Source organism: Aedes albopictus, chromosome 3 (assembly GCF_035046485.1).
Source record: "Aedes albopictus strain Foshan chromosome 3, AalbF5, whole genome shotgun sequence".
NCBI lineage: Eukaryota > Metazoa > Arthropoda > Insecta > Diptera > Culicidae > Aedes > Aedes albopictus.
Genome location: NC_085138.1, coordinates 325,754,129 through 325,775,128, shown reverse-complemented (window position 1 = coordinate 325,775,128; position 21,000 = coordinate 325,754,129). Strand labels below are relative to the sequence as shown.

Genomic DNA, 21,000 nt, shown 5'->3' with positions numbered 1-21,000 from the left:
GCAGTTCCCACAAGCACCAGTGAACCGGTCAACAAGGTCGGCAGTGACATAACTTGCTTTAACTGCCGAGAACCTGGACACAAATCCATCGACTGTATGAAACCTCAACGTAGAGAGCGATGCGGTAGGTGTTTGAAGGTCGGACATGCAACGGAAAAATGTTTTTCGGCGGTGGAAAAGGACCCATATCAGGTGGGTTCTAGAGTGGCGTCACGAAGCTCAACGAATGCGGTGTTCCAGGGTGGCTCGTTGAATGCGGTAGCAGTGGACGAATCATCTCAGGCGATGGTGGAGTTGGATGTGGCCGAGGAGCGCATCCGTGCTTTAGCTCTGGTGGATTCAGGTAGTTATGCTAACCTCATAAAGTCGAATTTGTTACCCTCTAAGATTTCAGTTAGACACACAAGAGAGGAGATCGTTGGTATAAATAATTCAAAAGTAAAAGTTGTGGGCGAGTGGAACAGTTCTGTGTATATTGGTCAAAACCAATTTACTGCACGGTTCTTGGTCGTGTCAGAGGACACAATGCAAGTAGGGTTGATATTAGGTAGAAGCTTTCTCAGGGAGAATCGAATTCAGTTTATAACATTTCCAGTTAACGTTCTTCCAGAATTGGTTGATAATCCGTCGAAGCTTTCTGATTGGTCCATGTTTGGGGATATGGGGTCGGAATGCACGTTTCAAGCCGACTATGGGAATCTTGATGTGGGTGACGATAATGAGACGTATTCTTTCCGGCATCAACTCGAAGATGTTTTGAGGGTAAGTTATTTTGAATGCCAACGACCAGCAGCTCCCTTGGTCAAGTACCAAGCGGAAATACGTTTGAAGGAAAACAAAGTCTTCTCCGCAACGCCACAAAGACTTAGTGTCGTTGAAAAGAATGAGCTTGATAAAATCGTTGCTGACTTGTTAGCGGAGGGAATAATCCGGGAAAGCGATTCGCCGTATACCTCTCGCGTAGTGCTGACCAAGAAAAAAAACAATACTTATCGTATGTGTGTGAATTACAAACCGCTGAACAGAATCGTTGAAAGAAATCACTTCCCCATGCCAGTGATAGAAGATCAAATTTTGAAACTTCAGGGAAAACGTTATTTTTCATCACTGGATCTCAAAAATGGATTTTACCATGTTGAATTAACCGAAGAAAGTAAGAAATACACTTCCTTTGTGACTAACAGCGGGCAATACGAGTTCAATCGCTTGCCTTTTGGGTACGCCAATTCTCCAGCGATGTTCGTCAAGTACATAACCAAAGTGCTTGATCCATTCATTCGGGACGGGAGAATAGTGGTGTTCATTGACGACATGATGATCGCTTCGAAAAGTGTTGAAGAACATCTCCAAACGTTGAGTGAGGTTTTGCAAGTTCTATCGGACAATCACTTGGAACTTCAGCTATCTAAGTGTCATTTCTTGAAAACACGTACGGAATATCTTGGTTATGACGTCAGGTTCAACAGTATTCAACCAAGTGACAGGCATATTCAATCTATTCGCGAGTTCCCAATTCCAATTGATCGAAAAAGTCTACAACGTTTTCTCGGACTTGTTAATTACTTCAGAAAGTTTATCAGCGGGTTCAACATTATGGCAGCTCCGTTATACGACTTGTTGAAGGAAGATCGAGAGTTTGTATTAACAGGAAATGATCTAGAGGCGGTAGAGAAGCTAAAGCAAGCACTGATTTCTAAACCAGTTCTACGAATCTATTCTCCGACGGCGGAAACGGAGCTTCATACGGACGCTTCTTCGGCAGGATATGGTGGTGTACTATTACAACGACAAACAGATGATGGGTTGATGCATCCGATTATGTATTTCAGTAAGAAAACGTCACCAAGTGAGTCGAAATTGCACAGTTTCGAGCTGGAGACCTTAGCAATCGTGTATTGTCTCCAAAGGTTCCGTATTTACTTGTTCGGTCTACATTTTAGAATTTTGACAGATTGCAACTCCCTAAAGCAAACGTTGGAAAAAAGGGATGTTAATCCCAAAATTGCTCGTTGGGCGTTATACCTTGAACAATTTGACTTTGTAATATTGCACCGGTCAGGATTGAAGATGCAACATGCAGATGCATTCTCACGGGTAAACGTGCATCTCATTGAAGAAGATTATCGGACGGGGTCTTCTGTTTTCGAAAATGCTCTCTATGTCGCTCAGTTCCAAGACTCAGCGGTGGAAAATTTGAAGCAAGCTGTGAGTTTGGGATCATTGAAAGATTACGAAGTTCGGGATGAGATTTTGTACAAGAAAGTAGGCAACAAATCCTTGTTGTACGTTCCTTTACAAATGGTTCCATCGGTAATCAACAAATTCCACAACGACATGGGACACTTCGGCGTGGATAAGGTTTGCGGAATGATCAAAAGGACTTACTGGTTTCCTCGGATGCGAGAACAAGTACTGGATCATGTCAAGTTTTGCATTTCTTGTATCGCATTCAATCCTCGTAACAAGCGCTATGATGGAGAACTTTTCAGCGTAGAGAAGCCAAAAGTTCCATTTGAAGTGCTGCATATTGACCATCTAGGGCCATTGGAGAAAGGAAAGGGAAAAAATGAGTACATCCTGGCTGTAGTAGATGCTTGCACAAAGTTCATCAAATTGTATCCAACGAAGACGACCAAAACAACTGAAGTGATGAAATCTCTTCGAAGTTATTTCCATACCTATTCGACACCGAAGGTTTTGATATCTGACCGTGGCACTGCGTTTACGTCGCATACGTTTAATAAGTTCATATCAGATCATGGCATACGACATGTTAAGGTTGCGACGGCATGTCCCAAAGCCAACGGACAGATCGAGAGATACAATCGTACTATGATGCCATTGATCAGCAAACTCGTAGAGGAGACTGGTAATAGATGGGACTCGATCATTACCGACGCGGAATACTTGCTCAATAATACAGTCAATAGAGCAACTGCGAAAACTCCAGCGGTGCTGCTCTTCGGAGTAGAGCAACGAAGACGAATTGACTATGATCTGACACAATATTTATTGGACTTGAATGCGGAACCGGATAAGCTGGAGTTAAACACTCTTCGTGAGGAGGCAGCTGAACATAACCAACGTCAACAGGACTACAATAAGCGAATGTACGATAGGCATTGCAAGAAGAATACTGGCTATTCGGAAGGAGACTTGGTGATGTTGAGGAGAGTGAATGTGCCGGGAGAAAGGAATAAATTAAAACCTAAATTCCGTGGGCCGTATATTGTAAAGAAGGTTCTGGATAAGAACCGATATGTTGTGGGGGATCTTGATAAGTTTCAAGTAACGGGTACCAGATTTGAAGGGATATTCGATCCGTTAAACATGCGACTATATCAGAAAGCGAAAGACGAAGAAATGGAAGCTAGTGTATTAGAAGAAGAAGAAGAGTATCAGGGTGTTCAAAATTTGAAAGATGAGAAAGATACCAGTAAATTAGAAGAAGAGGGGTATCAGGATGTAGAGTATCTGGAGGAAGAGGATACAGATGTTGATTACGAAGACATCGAATATTTGGAGGGTGAATATGAATAATTTCTTTTCAGATGAATAATTAGTGCAGGATGGCCGAGCTGTAAACTTCTTGAATTAAATGAAGAAAAGCGGTGTTTTGGTTTAGAGTGTAGTCAGTGTAGGGTAGAGTTCGGTGTAGAGAATCAGAGAGTTGATCTCTCCAACAGCAGGACGAGCAGTCTGAGAAAATTGTCAACACGAAGGCAGCCATTAAAATTTGTTCCAACTATTTCGTCGTATATTATTGGCCATCCGGATCCCCGTCTTCAATGGGCTTTACCTAATAGGAATACTTAAGAAATGAGTAAACATGTCGTTTTAATCAATGCTTGATCGAATTATGCAGAAATTGAGATAGGCCTTTAGGAGCCTATTGCTGTTTTGTGGGCATTCAAAATAAAAAAATCTGGATTCACATTTAAACCCCAATTCGAGGTTATTTTGTTTTTCAGTGCACATGCAATCAAATTTTAACGGCGAATTGTCGGCATAGAAATTACCGATACCACTCGATGTACTAAACATGTGCTAAAATTTACTCATTCTCAAACGTCAAACGCTGTCAACAAAATATGTAAACTCATCCAGTTTTGCTTGGCCGCACAGTGCAGTGAATTTCGATTGAACATTTTTCCTCGTAAAAGGCTTGCAGTGAACGAATTATTTGTGCCCACAATAAAAAGTTAATCGTGCAGTGAATAGTTGCAATTCCATTTGCCGAAACCATGTACCCAATGCAGGCTGTTAGCGCCGGCCCCTTCTGGAGCAACGGACCGAGCCCAGGAGCGTTCTACAACTTCCCCGGATTCCACGCCGGCAGTGGAGCCGTTTCTGCCAAATCGGAAACACCCGGCGAGTATGGCACCCAGCGATCCTAGTAAGTATCTCCGGGAAAATAGCGTTGCGTTGGAATCGAGCAATCTGTTGGCGGATTGTTTGGGTCTAACCTCAAAACGACGACTGTTGCTCGTATTGGGAGAAGTTCCGCAAGTCATTTCAACTCGTCGGTAATGTTTCTTCCGCAGCACCCCGGTTACGACGGGAACGTCCGTGATAGGGTTGAAGTTTGCCAACGGTGTGGTGATTGCTGCCGATAAGCTGGTCTCCTACGGGTCGTTGGCCCGCTTCCACGACGTTGATCGTGTGTACAAAATCAACGACAAAACAATCATCGGAATTGGCGGAGATTTCGCCGATTTTCAGTACATCAAGCGGCATATCGATCAGAAAGTGTAAGTATTTGAGTATTGTTAAGCCAAACTTAAGAGCTTCATCGGTTGTACTGCTACGAATTCATTGCAATAATTTAGTTTAATTTATTTTGCTAGTACTTTTCTGGTTCAGATGAGTTTTATTGTTCAAAGGAGCTACACATACCTTTGTGGACTTATTATCTTTCGGTTTACATCCGCCCTTTCACAGAACGTGAGATATTGTAGAAAGAAGCAAAAGTCGTTGTTTACGGTTTCCTTGGTCAGTTAAAAATTTCGTTGACGCAGTCGCGGCTGTAGTTTTTTTCGCTCCACCATTCTTCTCCAGGATCCAATGTTTTCTCTGAGTGCGTAGTTCACCCAAACTACGACTCCTCCAAGAGTTTCTTGTGAAATTCCCTAGGAGTTCTTGATGAGACTCTTCCGGGCGTTCTTTTTGGGATTCCTTCAGAAGTTCTCTCTGGGATTCTTCCAAGAGTTTCTTCTGAGATTCCGTCTGGGATTCTTTCAAGAGCTCTTGTCCAGATTAATCTAGGAAGTAGGGTGGGGCGAGGCAAGATGGGTCACCTAAGGATGGATCACCGTAGCTTTGTAAATAGGGCCTGTCCATAAACTACGTAGACTCTTAAGGGGGGACGGGGGGGTCTGGCCAAAGTCTACGCTCCATACAAATTTCGAAAATTTTGTATGAACAAAAGTCTACGAGGGGGGAGGGGGGGTCTAAGATGGCCGAAAAAAAGTCTACGTAGTTTATGGATAGCGCCATACAACTCGTATTGGTTTGTATTCGTCCGCTACTCTTTAATACACTAGTTAGCTATGCTCAAAGTCGATAAAAAGTTTATTAAATACAAAATATGATGTTAAACAAGCAGTTTTAAAAAGTGATTGATTTTGCGCCGTGAAAAAAGTGCGGGGCAAGATGGGTCACCTTTTAAGTAATTCACATTTTCTCAACGAAAAACGTCAAAATATAAGATTTGTTCCGCATTCATATATGCTCCATATCAATACTGAGTAAACAAGAGCTACTAGTAAACATTTTATATATTTATTTGGAATATAATAAACTTTACGATTTGAGTGATCCTAAGGCGACTTGAAAATTGATGTTTTCACTAAAAAATTATCATAATTTTATGTTATAATTTTGAGCGTTCATTCCGCTTGATTGAAGTCTTTTATGAGATAGTCTTATAATAAAAAATAATTATCTTTTGAATGTTCCAAAAACACGTTCAAAATTGAAGGTGACCCATCTTGTCCCGCGGCCGTTTATATAGAGATTATATGGAATGTATCGCATAAGAAAAATGGCTAAAAACTATTTTATTTTTGATTTCCAATGAGAGTGAATAATTTTTCAATCAATGCCCTAAACTTTTGTATATTCATGCTGGTCATCTAACAAAATTGTTAACATAATCAAAACATGAGTAATGCGCCCGAAAATGGCACTGACCCATCTTGCCCCGCCCCACCCTACTTCCAGAATTTCTTAATTTTTTTTTATCTGTTTTCAGCCTTTAGGCTAGTTAAGCTCGGGACTTTACTTCCCTTCCGAAGGAAGAAGCTCCTGGATTTTTTCTCTAGAATTCAATTTCGAGATTCTTCCAGGAATTCCTTTCGGGATTTTCCCACAAATTTATTCTAGGATCCTTCCAGGATTCCCTTCGTTGATTGTTCCTGGATTCTTCCAGGAATTCCTTTCGAGATTTTCCCACAAATTTATTCTAGGATTCCCTTCGTTGATTGTTCATGGAGCTATATCTGAGATTTTTTGAGGTTCCTACCAACCCCCCCCCCCCCCCCCGTAACTTGACATATGAGCTCAGTTTCGCGTACCTACTTGCAAATCGCAGATGTCGCTACTGTTCGTAAACAACGGGTCCATCCTTCACTGACGCAACAATTTTTGTCCATGCGAAAACGTCTTTTTGTTTCGTAGTGAGTGGAAGCCAACAAGAGGCTAGCGTTTCGTATCAAAAGGACGTATTCAACAGAAGTGCAAAAACTAATGTTCATTAAATTGGAATTATTTTGATTTTTATTTTTGTTGTTGTAAGAAAGGTAATAAAAACATATTAATTGGTGACTGCGCATGCTAGACCAAACCGAAGATAAAACTCGAAAAAAAAAACATCTGCGAATGATTGTTTTTAACTTCCATTTTGACTTGGCCACCAGATATGTAGCTATAAAATGTTAGCATAAGTAACCTAATTTATTACTTGCGGGTGCTTAATAACCGCACTAGAAGAAAACATGAGTTTCTTATTAATTTTATGAAAGCCGATTACTTTGCCTTTACTTGTTTTATAGATATAATTATCGCTTCTAGTAAACAAATTCATTATGCCGCACTTAATTTGCATTTATCTACCACAAAAAAAGCGGAAACATCAAATAAGGCAATCTGGCGGCCATCACCCTTCTCTCTCAAGCAGCATCAGAAGATAGCAATTTTTTGTTTAATGTTTTCATAGGGAAACGTTTCCCTATGAAAACAAACCTATCCTCTTCGGGAGCCAAAAAGAGAAAGGTGATTAAACGTCAGATAGCCTTATAAAGGTTTCTGTTTATTGTTTTATTATTTTTTGTTCGGTTTGTTATTGTCGGTTTTCGTCCTTTTTAAAAGTAGCGCTTGCCGCTTTGAATCTGACTGTACCACCCGGACCTAAATTTTTAGGTACGCTGACGTTGTTCGGCAGCTGTCAAGAAGCTCCCGGGTTGGTTCCTACAGAAGTTCCCTCTTGGGTCCTTCCAAGAGTTTCTTCTGAAATTCCTCAAAAGTTCCGCCTGACATTGAACCAGCATCCAATGCTAGGATTGTACTAACCCTACTAACCGGATCGTCCGAATCTATGGCGAACATTAATTTTGCAGGGTTGTTGTCCGGCATTCTTGCAACATGCCCTAGCCAGTATCCCACCGTATCCTTCCGGCTTCTGGATGCATAGTCCATGTCTCGTGTCCGCACAAGTCCGAAGACGGTCGCGAGTTCACGACATTTTGTACATAGTACATGCGGAGGGGAATTTTTTTATCGCTCTTTCTTCTTTGTATTCCACGACTCACATTATTGTCAGCCATCAATAAGGATGCAAGGTAGACAAATTCCTTCTCTACCTCGAAGGTACCCCTGTCTATTGCAACGTTGCTCCCTAGACGAATCCTGTCGTGTTCAGTTCCACCTACCAGCATGTACTTTGTCTTTGACGCACTCACCACCAGTCCGACCTTTGGTGCTTTGCATTTCATTCATTGCATCATTCCAAATGTTCTGTTGTCCACAATTGAGCTCGCCCTCGTCTGTCAACGCTGCCTCAAGGTTCTGTGCGTATGTTGAGGCCAGTCAGTCGCTCTTAGTTGTATTGCCTGGTACCGGACATTGTTGATGAAAGTTTTGGACCAGGGGTTCCCAACCTTTTTCAGGTGGCGACCCCCTTTAGAAATTGTCAGAACATCTGCGGCCCAATAAAAAAATAGAAACAAAATGAATTAAAAGAACGAAACCGATTTTTTTTGGGTACAGTGATGTAGCCAGAAATCTACTATGGGAGGGATTATTGACGATCAATGATACGTTTTTTTATTCGACACTCACATTTCGTAAACAATGATGTCATGAATATATAATTTGAGTCGTAGTTGAAAAACAGCGGCGCAGCCGAATTTTTTTTTTCTTCTGAAGGCGTTTTCAAATTACACTCACCTCGTGGAGAGTCGCTTTCACAGCTCCTTCACGACTTTGGGATTCGTGTGCGACCCCTACTCTATTCGGCAAAGTTTTAGACAAAACCACAATGCAAAAGTCGTCCATACATCGTTTCTAGATTGCACGCTTCTGAGCTGAGAAAACTGCAAGTGAGTGTAACTCTTTGCAAGTAAATGTTACCATCCCTGGGTGGTGGTATACTGCCCCCACTCGCATAACAGTCCCATTTGCAAAAACTAGGAATTGAGAAAACGGCATTTGAAGTTTGAAAACTTGTTTCCATATAAAACTTTGAAAAATCGCCAAAATTTGAAAAATGTTTCGATCATCTCGAAACTTTCACACATTGCTTTGCACATGAATATATAACTGTAAAAAATATTACAATCACTACAAAGTTGTTCAGTTTTGTGTTACGTAACACAAAAATCCATGATGGGACTGTTATGCGGGTACTTTTGATATGGGACGCTCATAACTTGGTATTTTTTTCACACATTGACATAAAAATTCGTAATTTTTATTGTTGTTATTGGAAGTACATCAAAAATGATGACTATTCATAACGTTAACTCAAAAGTGATGAAAAGTCAAATGGGACTGTTATGCGAGTGGGGGCAGTATATACAATTAAAAATTGGTATAATTTTCACAAAAATAATATAAAATTTTATAATTTTTTGATAACATCGCGGCCCCCCTGGACTGGCTTCACGGCCCCCCAGGGGGCCGCGGACCACCGGTTGGGAACCCGTGATCTAGACGTCGTGTTGCGGGGTGTTGGCTGTACACGTTGATTATACTGAAGTTGAAGGATTGGCCCTTGATCGTCAAGCTGCACATTCTTTTGTGAATCGATCATCACCCGATCATACGTCTCTACGAATCAACCATCCCTATGAAATCTGTTCCCAGCTCGTGTGTGTTTTCACCACGTATATGACATCCCTATTGAGTTGTCCAAAAAATGTCTCACGAAACCTAATGCAAGCCTATCCATATACGTGAGAACAAAAGATGTTTACAAAGTTCTTACAGATAGATTAACACGGGAAATCTGAACACAAACCACTACCACACAGGAATTTGGATTGGTCAATTCCCACCCAATAGAGATAAGTGACATTACAACACACGAACACTAGCGCAAATTTTTCCTTACACAAAAGTGCACGCCGATTGAAAGGCTATTCAGATTGCATACACGGAACTACAAATCAACCCAAATTTAAGTTGTTTTGACGCAATCGCGGTCTTCCGTGGAATTACTCAAATTTGCGTTAAACAGCGAAAGTGGTGAGTGAGTAGTTCTCGTTTGATAGCTGCAAAAAAATTAACACAGTGGTAAGTTATTTTCACCCAACGAAGGCTTAAAATGACGCAAATTTGGGTTAACTCAAGAAAACCAAAATTTGGCTTCTTCCACGGAAGAGCAGCGGATGCGTCGGTGCTTCTCTCTTTGTTTTCGACAACATTGCGGTGGGGCGAGGGAGAAAACAACCCAACTTTGAGTTAAAACTTTAAGCAGTTTAGCCAAATTTGAGTTTTTAAAACTTATTTTTTGGATTATTATATTTTTCCGTGTAGGGAATCGCGCCACTTGGGCGGTGGCTTCTATTTTCGTCTGTTTTCCATTATAACTCAGTCAAATTTGAACCAATTGACACAATTTTTGGAATGCAGTGAGATAGGTATAGTATCTACCCGTGTACAACATTTCAAGTCAATTGGTTCAGAATTGACTGAGTTATAGTGGAAAACAGACGAATATAGAAGCCACCGCCCAAGTAGCGCGATACCCTATGCAAATTTTACCCAATCGAATTGGGTAAAACGGGGAAATAATGATAAAACTAACGTCCGGGGCAAGAGTGCAAATATTTTCCTCGCAGTTTCACAACTACATCTACATCTACAAAAAAGGCACGCATACATGTGAACGTGATTACCTCTATAATATCATATGATTGTTTGCAGCCAACATCAATTGGGTTCCCCCATTGACAATGCATTTGAGTTCCGCAAACATTGGTCCAAGATGCGGGAAACGAAAACGTGACGTCATCGTACCCTGGTGGTTTTCACAGCTTTGGCAGCGGTTTGATTGCCTCTATTCGTTCCCCCCACCATGGAAAACCGCTGCAGCGCTACAAGTTTAAAACGAATATCCTACTTTTGCATCTGTTTTGTGTGACGCAGCTGCCGTGAATCGCATATCAGTCCCATCTTTGCTGGATTTCCTATGCAAATGGGACAGATATGCGATTCACGGCAGCGCAATTTATAGACGTTTTGCTACTCAACATGACAAGTATGTTATTAATTAATTTGCCACTCGGCTTCTACCTTTCCAGGGTCGATGATATGTGCTTGGCAGATAAGAATGAACTCAAACCCAAATCCCTCTACAATTGGCTCACCCGCGTGATGTATAACCGTCGGTGCGATTTCAAACCACTCTATCTGGACATCGTCGTTGGAGGAATGCAGGACGGCGAGCCCTTCCTAGGTCACGTGAATCTGCGTGGTCGCGCCTACACCAGCAACGTCGTCGCGACCGGCTATGGTACCCATCTGGCCCTGCCACTGCTCCGCGAGTACTCGGAAAATCCAACTGCCTACGCCGGATTGGACAAGCAGAAGGCCTCCGAATTGACCAGAAGCGTAATGGAAGTGCTGTGGTATCGCGATTGCCGAAGCGATCCCAAATATTCGCAAGCCGTCTGCACGACCGATGGCGTCCAAGTGGATGCGAACTGCTTCGTCAAGCAGAACTGGAATCTGGCCACGATGATAAAGGGATATTAGACGCACACGAGGAGTTTAGTGCGAAATTGATACAGCTATTGATTTAATTATCTTTTCAAATAAAACATCCCATAACAATCGGTTTATCGTCGGATACGAAAATGTAAACCATGTTTTACTTACAGAAAGAAACCTTTTTATTACTATTCAAAATATGATTATAAAATATAGCATCTCAAATGTGTTCTGTTCGGAGGTCCGATGATTGATACCGACGAAGTTATAGGTATATAGGTAGCTTGTTATGCGAACCAATCCATATGTTACTGTTACACATTAGTCTTACTGTTGTCACATTATCCTAAAATTATCCCAAACACATAGTTTGCGTAGATTCCTGATGAGATGTCAATTATACGGGCATGTTGGCTCACTGCATCATGGTGACGGTTTCGTCAGCCTTGGGGACATTGTCAGTAACCTCCGGTTTCGGAGCGAACGGCAAGTGGTCTCGATAGATTACGCATGTCCACACCAATACGGCCACGCTCAGCACTGTGATCATTCCCGGTGGCATAAAGTTTCCCGTTCGCATCCAGCGGAATCCCATGAGGCCACCCAGCAGCACCAGGAAGATTATTTGAATCAGTGGGATGGGTTCCTGGATGGAGTTGAAATACGCCCCCACTCCCAGTAGGATGCCGAACGATACGCCTGCTATCAGTGACGGAAGGGATCCTGCAATGGAAGGCATGAAACGTCAGTGATGGTCTAAATAGCAGGAAAAATCATCAAAAATCAAAAATTTTGTACAAAAAATAAACGCTTCATACCTGCTTTTACATAGCCGAAAATCCCACCAGCTGCTACCAGCAGAGCAAATATTATTCCAACCACATCAATCATAGTGCTCTAGGTTCGCTGCGATTACTGCAATGAATACTATGAGCCTCTGCACGAATTTGCCCTGTCCTGCTCACTCCCACAGAAAATTTGAAAACACCGCGCACAGTAAAAGTCACATTTGACTTTTACTGTGCGAACTGTATTCAAGTTTTCTGTGGGAGTGAGCAGTACGCCAGATTCGTGCAGAGGCTCATAGGGCCCAGAAGATGAGAGGTTTTATGTTATTTATCTTTCCAGATTTGAATTACATTCGCGTCCTTTAAACACATCGATTGTTTTTGTAGTGTTGAAATAGCAAATAGGTGCTTTTCACTAAATACGCTAGATTAGAAATGTCAGTGTGTACTAAAGTGAATGACGTTTCGATTTCGCCCTGTCGGCACTGACCACAATTCGACTCTTATCGTCCGAACCCACCTACGTGTTCGCCCGTTCGACACGGAAAAAACAGTAACAAATTTTGAAAACGACATCATTGATGGTGAACCAACAATAGAGTTCAGGCCGAACATTTCAATAGGTCCTATCTGCATTTGAGAGGCTCTCTTTGTTCACTTTCTCTTTCAATTATTGCAAAGTGATGGTACACTTTTCAACTATTTTTGCAGTACAGATCAAAAGACGATTGTTTTGACCATCGTTCAATGCAAGGAGACAATGATGATACAAATAAACAGCTGAGATATTAACGATAGAGAGGGGAACCAAAGAGAGCCTCTCTTCTGCAGATTGGACCTTTAGACATGTGCGGCCTGAGTTAATAAACTATGGATTGATGCACCAAGCGAAAAGAAGAAGAAGTTTTGACATCCAAGCGGTGTGCCGTCGATTAGATCCTCGTCGCTGATTGGTCGATGGATGTAAACGGCACACCGCTTGGATGTCAAAACTCTTCTTCTTATCGCTTGGTGCATCAATCAATAGAGGACGAATGTCGCTGATGTTCCCTTTGTTCTCGCTCAGAAACATGTCGGGTATCTATCTGTCAAACTGCATTCTTTTCCGCTTTGGCACTTATATCCCTTCCTATCTCCGCCAGCAAGAGATGTTCCGGCGGCGACGCCAGCGACATTCTTCCTCTATAGTTTATTAGCTCTATTGAACCAACCATATAGCCTAATTCAAGAGCAAATTTTCAATACGTCCTAAGTAACAAAATAAACAAAAATGAGATTTTTGCATAGTTTAATACCTTATAACCTGCTTTATGCTGTGTAGCTAAATCACAACTCAATAGTTGCTAAGAACTTTTGAAATTGAATAAATCAAACTGACCTAAGTAACAAAATGAGCACTTTTCAGATGTGTCGTTTTGTCGGTACAATGACTAATGTAACGCACGTAACTCACAACTGACGTAAGTGCGCTGTCAAAACGACTTAAGTAACAAAATCAGGTAAACATAACGCAAAAGTGTTTACGTCGATATTATAACGGAACATCATCGCCGAAACATAATACCGGAGTAAGCATTCAGCTTAGAGAGTGGTACCAAGACATTCCCAACTTGAAAAGCGGACTTCCTGCAATAACTCGGATCGTGATTCAGAGTATTCCTTCGGTGCAAGTTAAAACTAAAGAATTGGTTCGTCCAAGAGTTTGCCGTCTTCTAGTTAACGTTTTTTGCACTGGTAAATACAGGGGGCGAGATCTGGATATCACTAGTCATCTAGCTCGTCCAGTCCAGAGATAAATATCTCCTGCCTTCAGTTTGTAAGTGGAGCAGCGGTATTTCTGAAACCTCCTCGGCTGCAGCACCATTCGCCGCCGGAATTCGAATACTACAGCAAGCACTAAAGCACTGATTGACTCCCACAACTCTGCTGTACAATAATCTGGACAGTGTTTCCTCGGTGCAGTAAGGTAAGTCGTTTGACCAACTCTTTGCGTTGGTATTCATCCACAAAAATAAAATCTCAAAGTGTTTTTGTATTCGTCTGCTTCCACAGACCACCCGAAGCGGTGATTCCATCGGCTCGTCATGAACAGCTGCAACGGCGGCGCTGGTAATTAATTTTCCTCAGTATTTTCAACGTCGTTGTACATGGTACACAGATCTAAGAATGCATAAGTTATCCCAGGACGGACGAAAGTAAGCTGATAGAACCAATAGCGTGTCAAAAGTTGAAGTAGCAATAAAGGTGAGCACATTCAGTGTTTTCTCGGGCCAGGAGAATCCCTTTTGTTGAATAAGATTAATGAGAACGAATTTTCAGGAAAACCTATGGACGAAATCGATTGTTCCTGTTGAATCCGCTACTGCAGCACGAAGAAACCTATCTGACCTCGACGATTTGCCCAGAAAATGGTACTACATCAGCAAGTGATTCTGCAGCAGCAGCGAAAACACTGGGCACAGATTTTAGCCCATCTGCAGCAGGCCTAATGACAGCAGTTCCACCAGCAGCATCAGCTCGTATCACACCACCAGCAGCAGTAATACCAGGAAGGCCATCTGACCAAGTCCAGCGGCATTTGCAAACCCGGGCTCAATCAATGTTACAGGTAGTCCCGTGGGGGGTAACCCGTAAAAGATGTCAACTGTAATAGCGGCTCTGGCATCGCATTTTTCTCCTCCGTCTCCTTGTCGCTGTACACAGAGCTACGGATGCATGGTCAAACCCAAGTCGGATGTAAACTGGTTATACAGGACAAAACTATGTTGAAGCAGCAGCAGCTATTTCTCGTCGTCATCACCAAATTATAGAGTAGGACAGAGCAAGATGAGCTACCCTTAGTGTTCATACTAATGCGATTAGTTTTGGCAAAACCCTTGAAACCCTAGTTAGCAACCCTTGAAATAAGTTCATCTAATTATCTTGATAAAAGGTAGTCATGGGTGCGCTTCTAGTACTACAAATAATTCTTAGAGTTCTCATCTTGCTCCGCTCTATCCTAATCCAGATAGATAATTTTCTATTAAAGTTATAAATAAAGAAAAAAAAATAACTTCAGATGCTTTTTATTAATACTTGCCTATTCACGTGCCAATTTATAAAAAGTGCTCATTCAAAAAGTAGACATGCTCTCAACACAGGTTGAGCACAGCACATGTCCTCTCAGGTTGCGAGGTGACGCATTACATGCCGATTTAATTAAAACCACATTCCTATTTTTCACATTTTGCTAGACAAGACTCAATTTTTTTTCAGACAAGACTCAATGAGGGCATATGCCCGCCTACGTTAAAATTGTAATCTCTAGATGAATCCCTGGAAAAAAATGTAGAGAAATCCCTGCAGGAATCCATGAGAAAAAAACCTAGAGGAATGCCTGAGAAATTCGTTGATGAATCTCTCAAGGAATTCGTAGAGGAGCACCAGGAAAAATTCCTGAAGAAATCGCAGATGGAATTCTTGGAGTAATTCTGGAGGAATTCTTAGAAGGAAAATTTAAAATAAGTTATTCCAGCAAGAATCACAGAAGGAATTCACGAGTTAAGCCCTGCCAAAATTCTTGGAGAATCCCTGGAGGATATCCTAGAGAGGAATGCCTGTAGGGATTAACGGAGGAATCTCTAGGAATACTACTGGAGGAATCACTAGAAGAATTCCTGGCTGAATTTCTGGAGGAATCTCTGGAGGCATTTCTGAAGAAATTCCCGGACGAATTATTAGTGGAATCCCTGCAGTAATTCCCAGAAGAATCCCTGGAATAATTCCTGGAGGAATCTCTGAAGTAATTTGTGGAGGAATTCTTGGAGAAATTCGTGGAGGAATTCTTTAAGAATTTCCTGGAGGAATTCCTGAAGAAATTGCAGATGGAATCACTGGAGGAATTCTGAAGGAATTCTAAGGAGAGTTCGTAGAGGAACTCCTTGAAGAATCCCAGAAGCAGTTCCTGAAGCAATCCAAAAAGAATTGCCGGAAGCAACTCCTTAGGCTTAGGCATTCCTAAGGCCCGAGTCCTTAGGCTAAGGGAGTCCCTAAACAGTCTCTAGAGAAAGTTCTGGAGTAATTTCTGGCTGGAGGAAATCCTGAAAGAATTCCAAGAGGAACTCCTGCAGGAATTTCAAAATGTGTGTAACCTTGTAGCTCAGGGATTAAGGGATCAACAGGGTCGTCTATAGAGGATGGCTTGAACTTTCCTGTCTCCACGGTTTTAAAGGCAGTCTATCAACAGTAACATTGAACATTTGAAGCACATATGAACACCATAGAAAATCTGAGACCGGCCAACAACATTCACAAACGCTCTAAATAAATATACTAATGGGAATTAGAACAGATCATCAGACCAGCGAGGGATGGTAACTCCTTCCGAGTTCGGAACCGTTCAACAAAGGGCCAGAAATGGTAAAATCGCTAGAACCAGGGCTATGTCCTTAATAAAGTGGCTACTCTGAGGCTAGTTACAATTTACATAATTTATTTTGTGACGTCACACTTAACTAGGGGTACTTGCATGCTGATTGAACTTCGGGATCCGGATCCCCGAACTGTGGTTGATCGTAGTTTCGCAGGTAGGTAACCGGCGGCCACATTGGCGACGGTTGTCGGGGCTATGGTTGGCCAAATGAAGATGGCGAATTCTTGGGCTGCAGCTGGAGGCATTCGGAGGACGCAATGGCGACCGATCGTGGTTTCGTTCAACCGGCAGATCGCAATGGCCGTTGCTGCGGTAATCCTCACTTCGTAGAGGGGGGGGGGGGGGCTCACGGCTTTTGTCTGTCGAGGCCGCCACGGAGATTCAATTTCCGATCACTGGAGAGCGCACTTGACCACTACAGATGCTTCCGGGATCACTCCTAGGCAGTGGTACACAAATAGAAAGAAAAAGGCCCAATTGCTGGACCTAACCACAAATTTGAATACCCCGTGACGTCACTAGCACAAGCCTCTTACAATTTGCCATGAGCAATACAATACAATAATTCACAATAGAAATTACCTTTTTCTTATGGGTTTTCTGTTTAATTTTCTACTTTTTGTATCTTCGCACTACTATTTAGCATCATTACTGTTGGAAATAACACATATTAGTTAGGTCCTTTTTACATAACACTAATCCAAACACACTAACCGTACTATCTTCGTGGACGTTAATACTAATTTTTAATATTTTTTGTGGTGTATTTTAAGCATAACTTGCACAATTTTAAAGACCTAGGATAAGAACAAAACAACACTTAGTTATTAACGATTTTATCACAAACTATAAATTAATTTTAACCTTTTACAATATGTACACTATTTACACGCGCGCACTACTGTCTGTTCTGGTGATCTTGATCGGAAAAAGAGATTGATCATTGGCATTTCTGGCTTTTATAATCAACGGCCATCTGTGGAACAGAGCTAGATTAAACATGCAACATTCAACATACATCCATTGTTTAATCTTTTGCGCTCATAATTTGGTCATATACCCGATTTTTGCTGGCTCCATCTGTCTGTCAAACTAAAGACCAAGAAGTACTTTACCCAGTCTCTTTACATTGTTATACTGTCAGACGGCCCGTCAAACAGTGGGTACAGTAAAAGTGGAACAGAGCTCTTGCACTCATCAAGCCAACTGAGTGAAGCCACCCGTTCCATACTGGTATTAGTGGGATCTTACTTCGCAAAGGGCGTATTAGTCATAACCGGAAATTCGGGAAAGGAAATTGGAAATATCAATAAATCTTGTGGCGGAGCTACAAGTCCAATTTGGAACCAACGGTTACATGTGTTCCAGGGGGAGTAAAGCCTGGAGGAATTCCTTAAGAAATCCCTTGAGGAATCCCGGAAGTAATCCCATGAGGAATTCCATAGGAAGGAGGAATATTTTCTCCAGTAGCACATAATGGAAACCCGTTCGAGGATTTTTCGAAAGTGTCCATGGCTAACTGGAGTTCTTCAGTAAATAATCATTCAGCTTGTCTATGGTTTAACAACCTTGGAATGTCCTGGATCTCTATTCCTCTAAAAATAAACCTTCAATTGTATTGTTCCGAGTATGTACATCATTGACGGAATTTCCCGCTCATATACCGCAAATACTCATCTCAGCGCATAATCCTATAGTAATGTTAATTAACGTATTCGAGGAAGGATCCTTAGGAGAATTCTAGAACGTATTCTGGTAAAAGCTTTTAAACTTTCCTAGAGGAATTCTCTGAGGAATTTCTGGAGGAATCGTCGGAGGAAATCTTGGAGAAACCCCTGGGGAAATCTCTGGAGAAATTCGTTGAGAAATCTTTAGGGGAATCCCTGAAGCAATTCTTAGAGAAATCCCTGAAATAATTCTTGAAGGAATCCCTGGAGAAATTCCTGGATGAATTCCCGGGGGAGTTCCTGGAGGAATTCTCGAAGGAATCCCTGGAGAAATTCCTGAAATAATTAAATACATCCCCAGAGGAATCCCTGATACAATTCATGCAGAAATCTTTTAAGAATATTCTGGAAGAATGCCTGGGGAAACTTCTGGACAAATTTCTGAAGGAATCCCCTGGAGGAATTTGGTGAGGAGACCCTGGAGGAATACATGAAAAAAATCGTAGAGGAATTCTTGGAAAAATCCCTAGAGAAATTCTTGTAGAAACCTCTGGGGAAATTCCTTAATGAACTCCTGGAGAAATCCCTGGATAATTTTTTGAAAAAATTTCTGGACGAATTCCTGGAGAATTTTTTGGAGGAGATCCTGAAGCAAACCCTTAAGAAATACCTGGATATTCATGGAAAAAAAATCCCTGGAGAAATCCCTGAATGAATTCCCGGAGGGATTCCTAAGGAAATTTCTGGATGAATCCCTGAAGGAGGAATCTCTAGAGGGATTCTAGGTGGAATTTCTAGAATAATTCTTGAAGGAATTCCTAGAAGATTTCCTGGAGGAATTCCCGGATAAATTCGTGGAGAAATCCCATAAGGAATCCTTTGATATACACTGCGAGTCACCTCATTCGAATCGGAATTCGTCACCTCGATTCGATATTTGAGTCGAGCTGCATCACAGTTTTTCAAAACTCACAATGCACAACAAAAAAAGTTGTTGAATATTATTATTATACATTTGAAACCCTCTTCGATGGTAGACAAAAGTGCGTTTCCCCCATTTTTCTCAAAATTTCGTACAGCTTTTAGAAGAGCTATGCTAAATTCGAAAAATAACACATATTTTCAGCTTGATAAGAATGCATGAATGGGCCAGGATGACAAAACCAAATTTTGAAATCGTATTCACCTACATTTATTTGAATAATATTTACATTATTATAATACTCAATACTTGTATTTTCTGTCTAACTGGCATTACTGTACCTACATATAGTTTTTTTTTTCTGTGAGCACTTACACAGTTATTACATTGAGAGCTTGCATTGTCAATTTTTATATTCCTATTTTGTATCGTTTTGTTCGAGAAGTCAAAACCATTTCCATTACGAAAACATCCCAGACTAGCAGAGATTGGACCCGTCACTTTCACCGTGGTCTTGATGAATACCCACGTATTTTCCACATACGGGTACTCGTGCCTAGACTCGAGCTATGTACTTATACGTGCTTATACCAACTCCTACGGCTGCGTTGTCACCTGAAACAATCAAACATCTATTAGTATTATTAAAAATATAATATTACTTTAAAAAAAATGTTTCTTCTAGGATTTGCCCAGGAGTTTCTGTTGGAGTTTCTTATCGGATTTCTTTAAGCATTCTTCCAGAAGTTCCTTTCGGAATTTCCCAGCAGTGCCTTCTGGGAATTCTGCATAAGTTCCACCCAGGAGTTCTTTAAAAAGTTAGGTCAGGGATTCCTGCAGAATCTCACCTAAGATTCTTCTGAGATTCCTGCAAAATTCAATCTGAACCTGTTAAATTATTAGTCTCCAAGGAAATCTTCGAAAGACTTCCTCTTGGATGAATTTCCAAAGGAATTCTTTTGGACATATCTTCGAACTCCTATTTGAAGAATCTCCGTTAGATCCCGTTTCAAAGGAATCTTTGAAAAAAGTGCTATTAGACTAATCTCCGAGAGAGCTCCTCTTGATTGAAATGGGATATCCCGAAACGTCTCCTCTTAAAGGAATCTTCTGAGTCCTCTCAATGGAATAATGACTAAATCACAATTGAAATTACCTACCTCGCATTGATGTTTTATTTCTGACCGCAACATGCGCAGCTTTAGGCACATGACGTTCCTGCTGTATACTTCCTCCGATTTACGTAGTATGCTGTCCGGCTCGGAACGGAAATGATTCGATGTGATTCAGTGAGCTCCAGGTTGATGAGGGATCTCGGCCGCCGTGAATCTTCTTGATCATAATCACACATCCTTTTCCAATGACGACGCCAATTTCGCAACATTTCTGCTCCTAATCCAGTTGCTAAAATTTGCCTGTGGCACTATATTTGCATGGGAAACAGCTGCTGAAAAAGAAAATAATTATTATTTATTGCAATCATTCTCTAAAACCTAAGAAAATACCCTTTTTTGCAAGACGTATTCGTTTGACCTAAGTGCCACTTCAGTCATCACAACGACGTAAGTAACATGTCTTAACCAACATGACAGCTGGCAACATGACGTAAACACACCGACGAAAGCAACATAAATTCGCGTAACGCGACGTAACGCACCCGACGAAAGTAACCGAGATGTTTCAGCAGGACTTAACAAAATGTCCTATTTATGTTTTCCGACACCAAACGACGTAGAATTGTTTTAATGCAAAAAACTAATGTTTTTTTGAATTTTATTCATATTTTTCATTAAGAAGCAATAAATGCTGTTGTCTGAGGTCGTTTGCGCGTATTCATTATATTGATTTTGGTTCGATTGTTAAATAGGAATTGAAAATGAAAACCAAAACTTGGATATCGATTTTCTCGATAAAATCAAAATGTTACTTAGGACGTATTGAAAATTTGCTCTTGAATTGATTAATTATTAAATAATCATTCATTCTTCATTAGATATTTGC

The 21,000-nt window shown here is 41.3% G+C and overlaps 3 protein-coding genes and 2 long non-coding RNA genes across 12 annotated transcripts in view; 3 read left to right on the top strand and 2 right to left on the bottom strand.

Moving 5' to 3' along the window:
• Positions 1-21,000, top strand: part of LOC109623365 (low-density lipoprotein receptor-related protein 1) — an 880,389-nt gene that overhangs the window by 105,866 nt on the left and 753,523 nt on the right. The gene's annotated exons all lie outside the window — the stretch shown is intronic.
• LOC109426925 (proteasome subunit beta type-4) lies at positions 4,075-11,364 on the top strand. The gene is made up of 3 exons (XM_019702485.4): positions 4,075-4,396; positions 4,545-4,751; positions 10,803-11,364. Exons 1-3 carry the CDS (start codon positions 4,245-4,247, stop codon positions 11,254-11,256), a joined length of 813 nt encoding a protein of 270 aa, XP_019558030.3. The 5' UTR covers positions 4,075-4,244; the 3' UTR covers positions 11,257-11,364.
• Positions 11,370-12,316, bottom strand: LOC109621238 (transmembrane protein 14 homolog). The gene is made up of 3 exons (XM_062842834.1): positions 12,297-12,316; positions 12,030-12,141; positions 11,370-11,934 (listed from the first exon to the last, which is right to left on the bottom strand). Exons 2-3 carry the CDS (start codon positions 12,100-12,102, stop codon positions 11,627-11,629), a joined length of 381 nt encoding a protein of 126 aa, XP_062698818.1. The 5' UTR covers positions 12,103-12,141; positions 12,297-12,316; the 3' UTR covers positions 11,370-11,626.
• On the top strand, positions 13,361-15,328 carry LOC115268675 (uncharacterized). Its single transcript, XR_003898383.2, has 3 exons — positions 13,361-13,965; positions 14,052-14,243; positions 14,319-15,328. It is a non-coding gene; the product is annotated as an uncharacterized LOC115268675 (long non-coding RNA).
• LOC109398333 (uncharacterized) lies at positions 19,254-20,755 on the bottom strand. 2 transcript variants are annotated; one of them, XR_009999147.1, is made up of 3 exons: positions 20,505-20,755; positions 20,160-20,446; positions 19,254-19,614 (listed from the first exon to the last, which is right to left on the bottom strand). It is a non-coding gene; the product is annotated as an uncharacterized LOC109398333 (long non-coding RNA). The 2 variants fall into 2 exon arrangements; XR_009999146.1 differs by having other exon boundaries at positions 20,160-20,443; positions 20,505-20,754.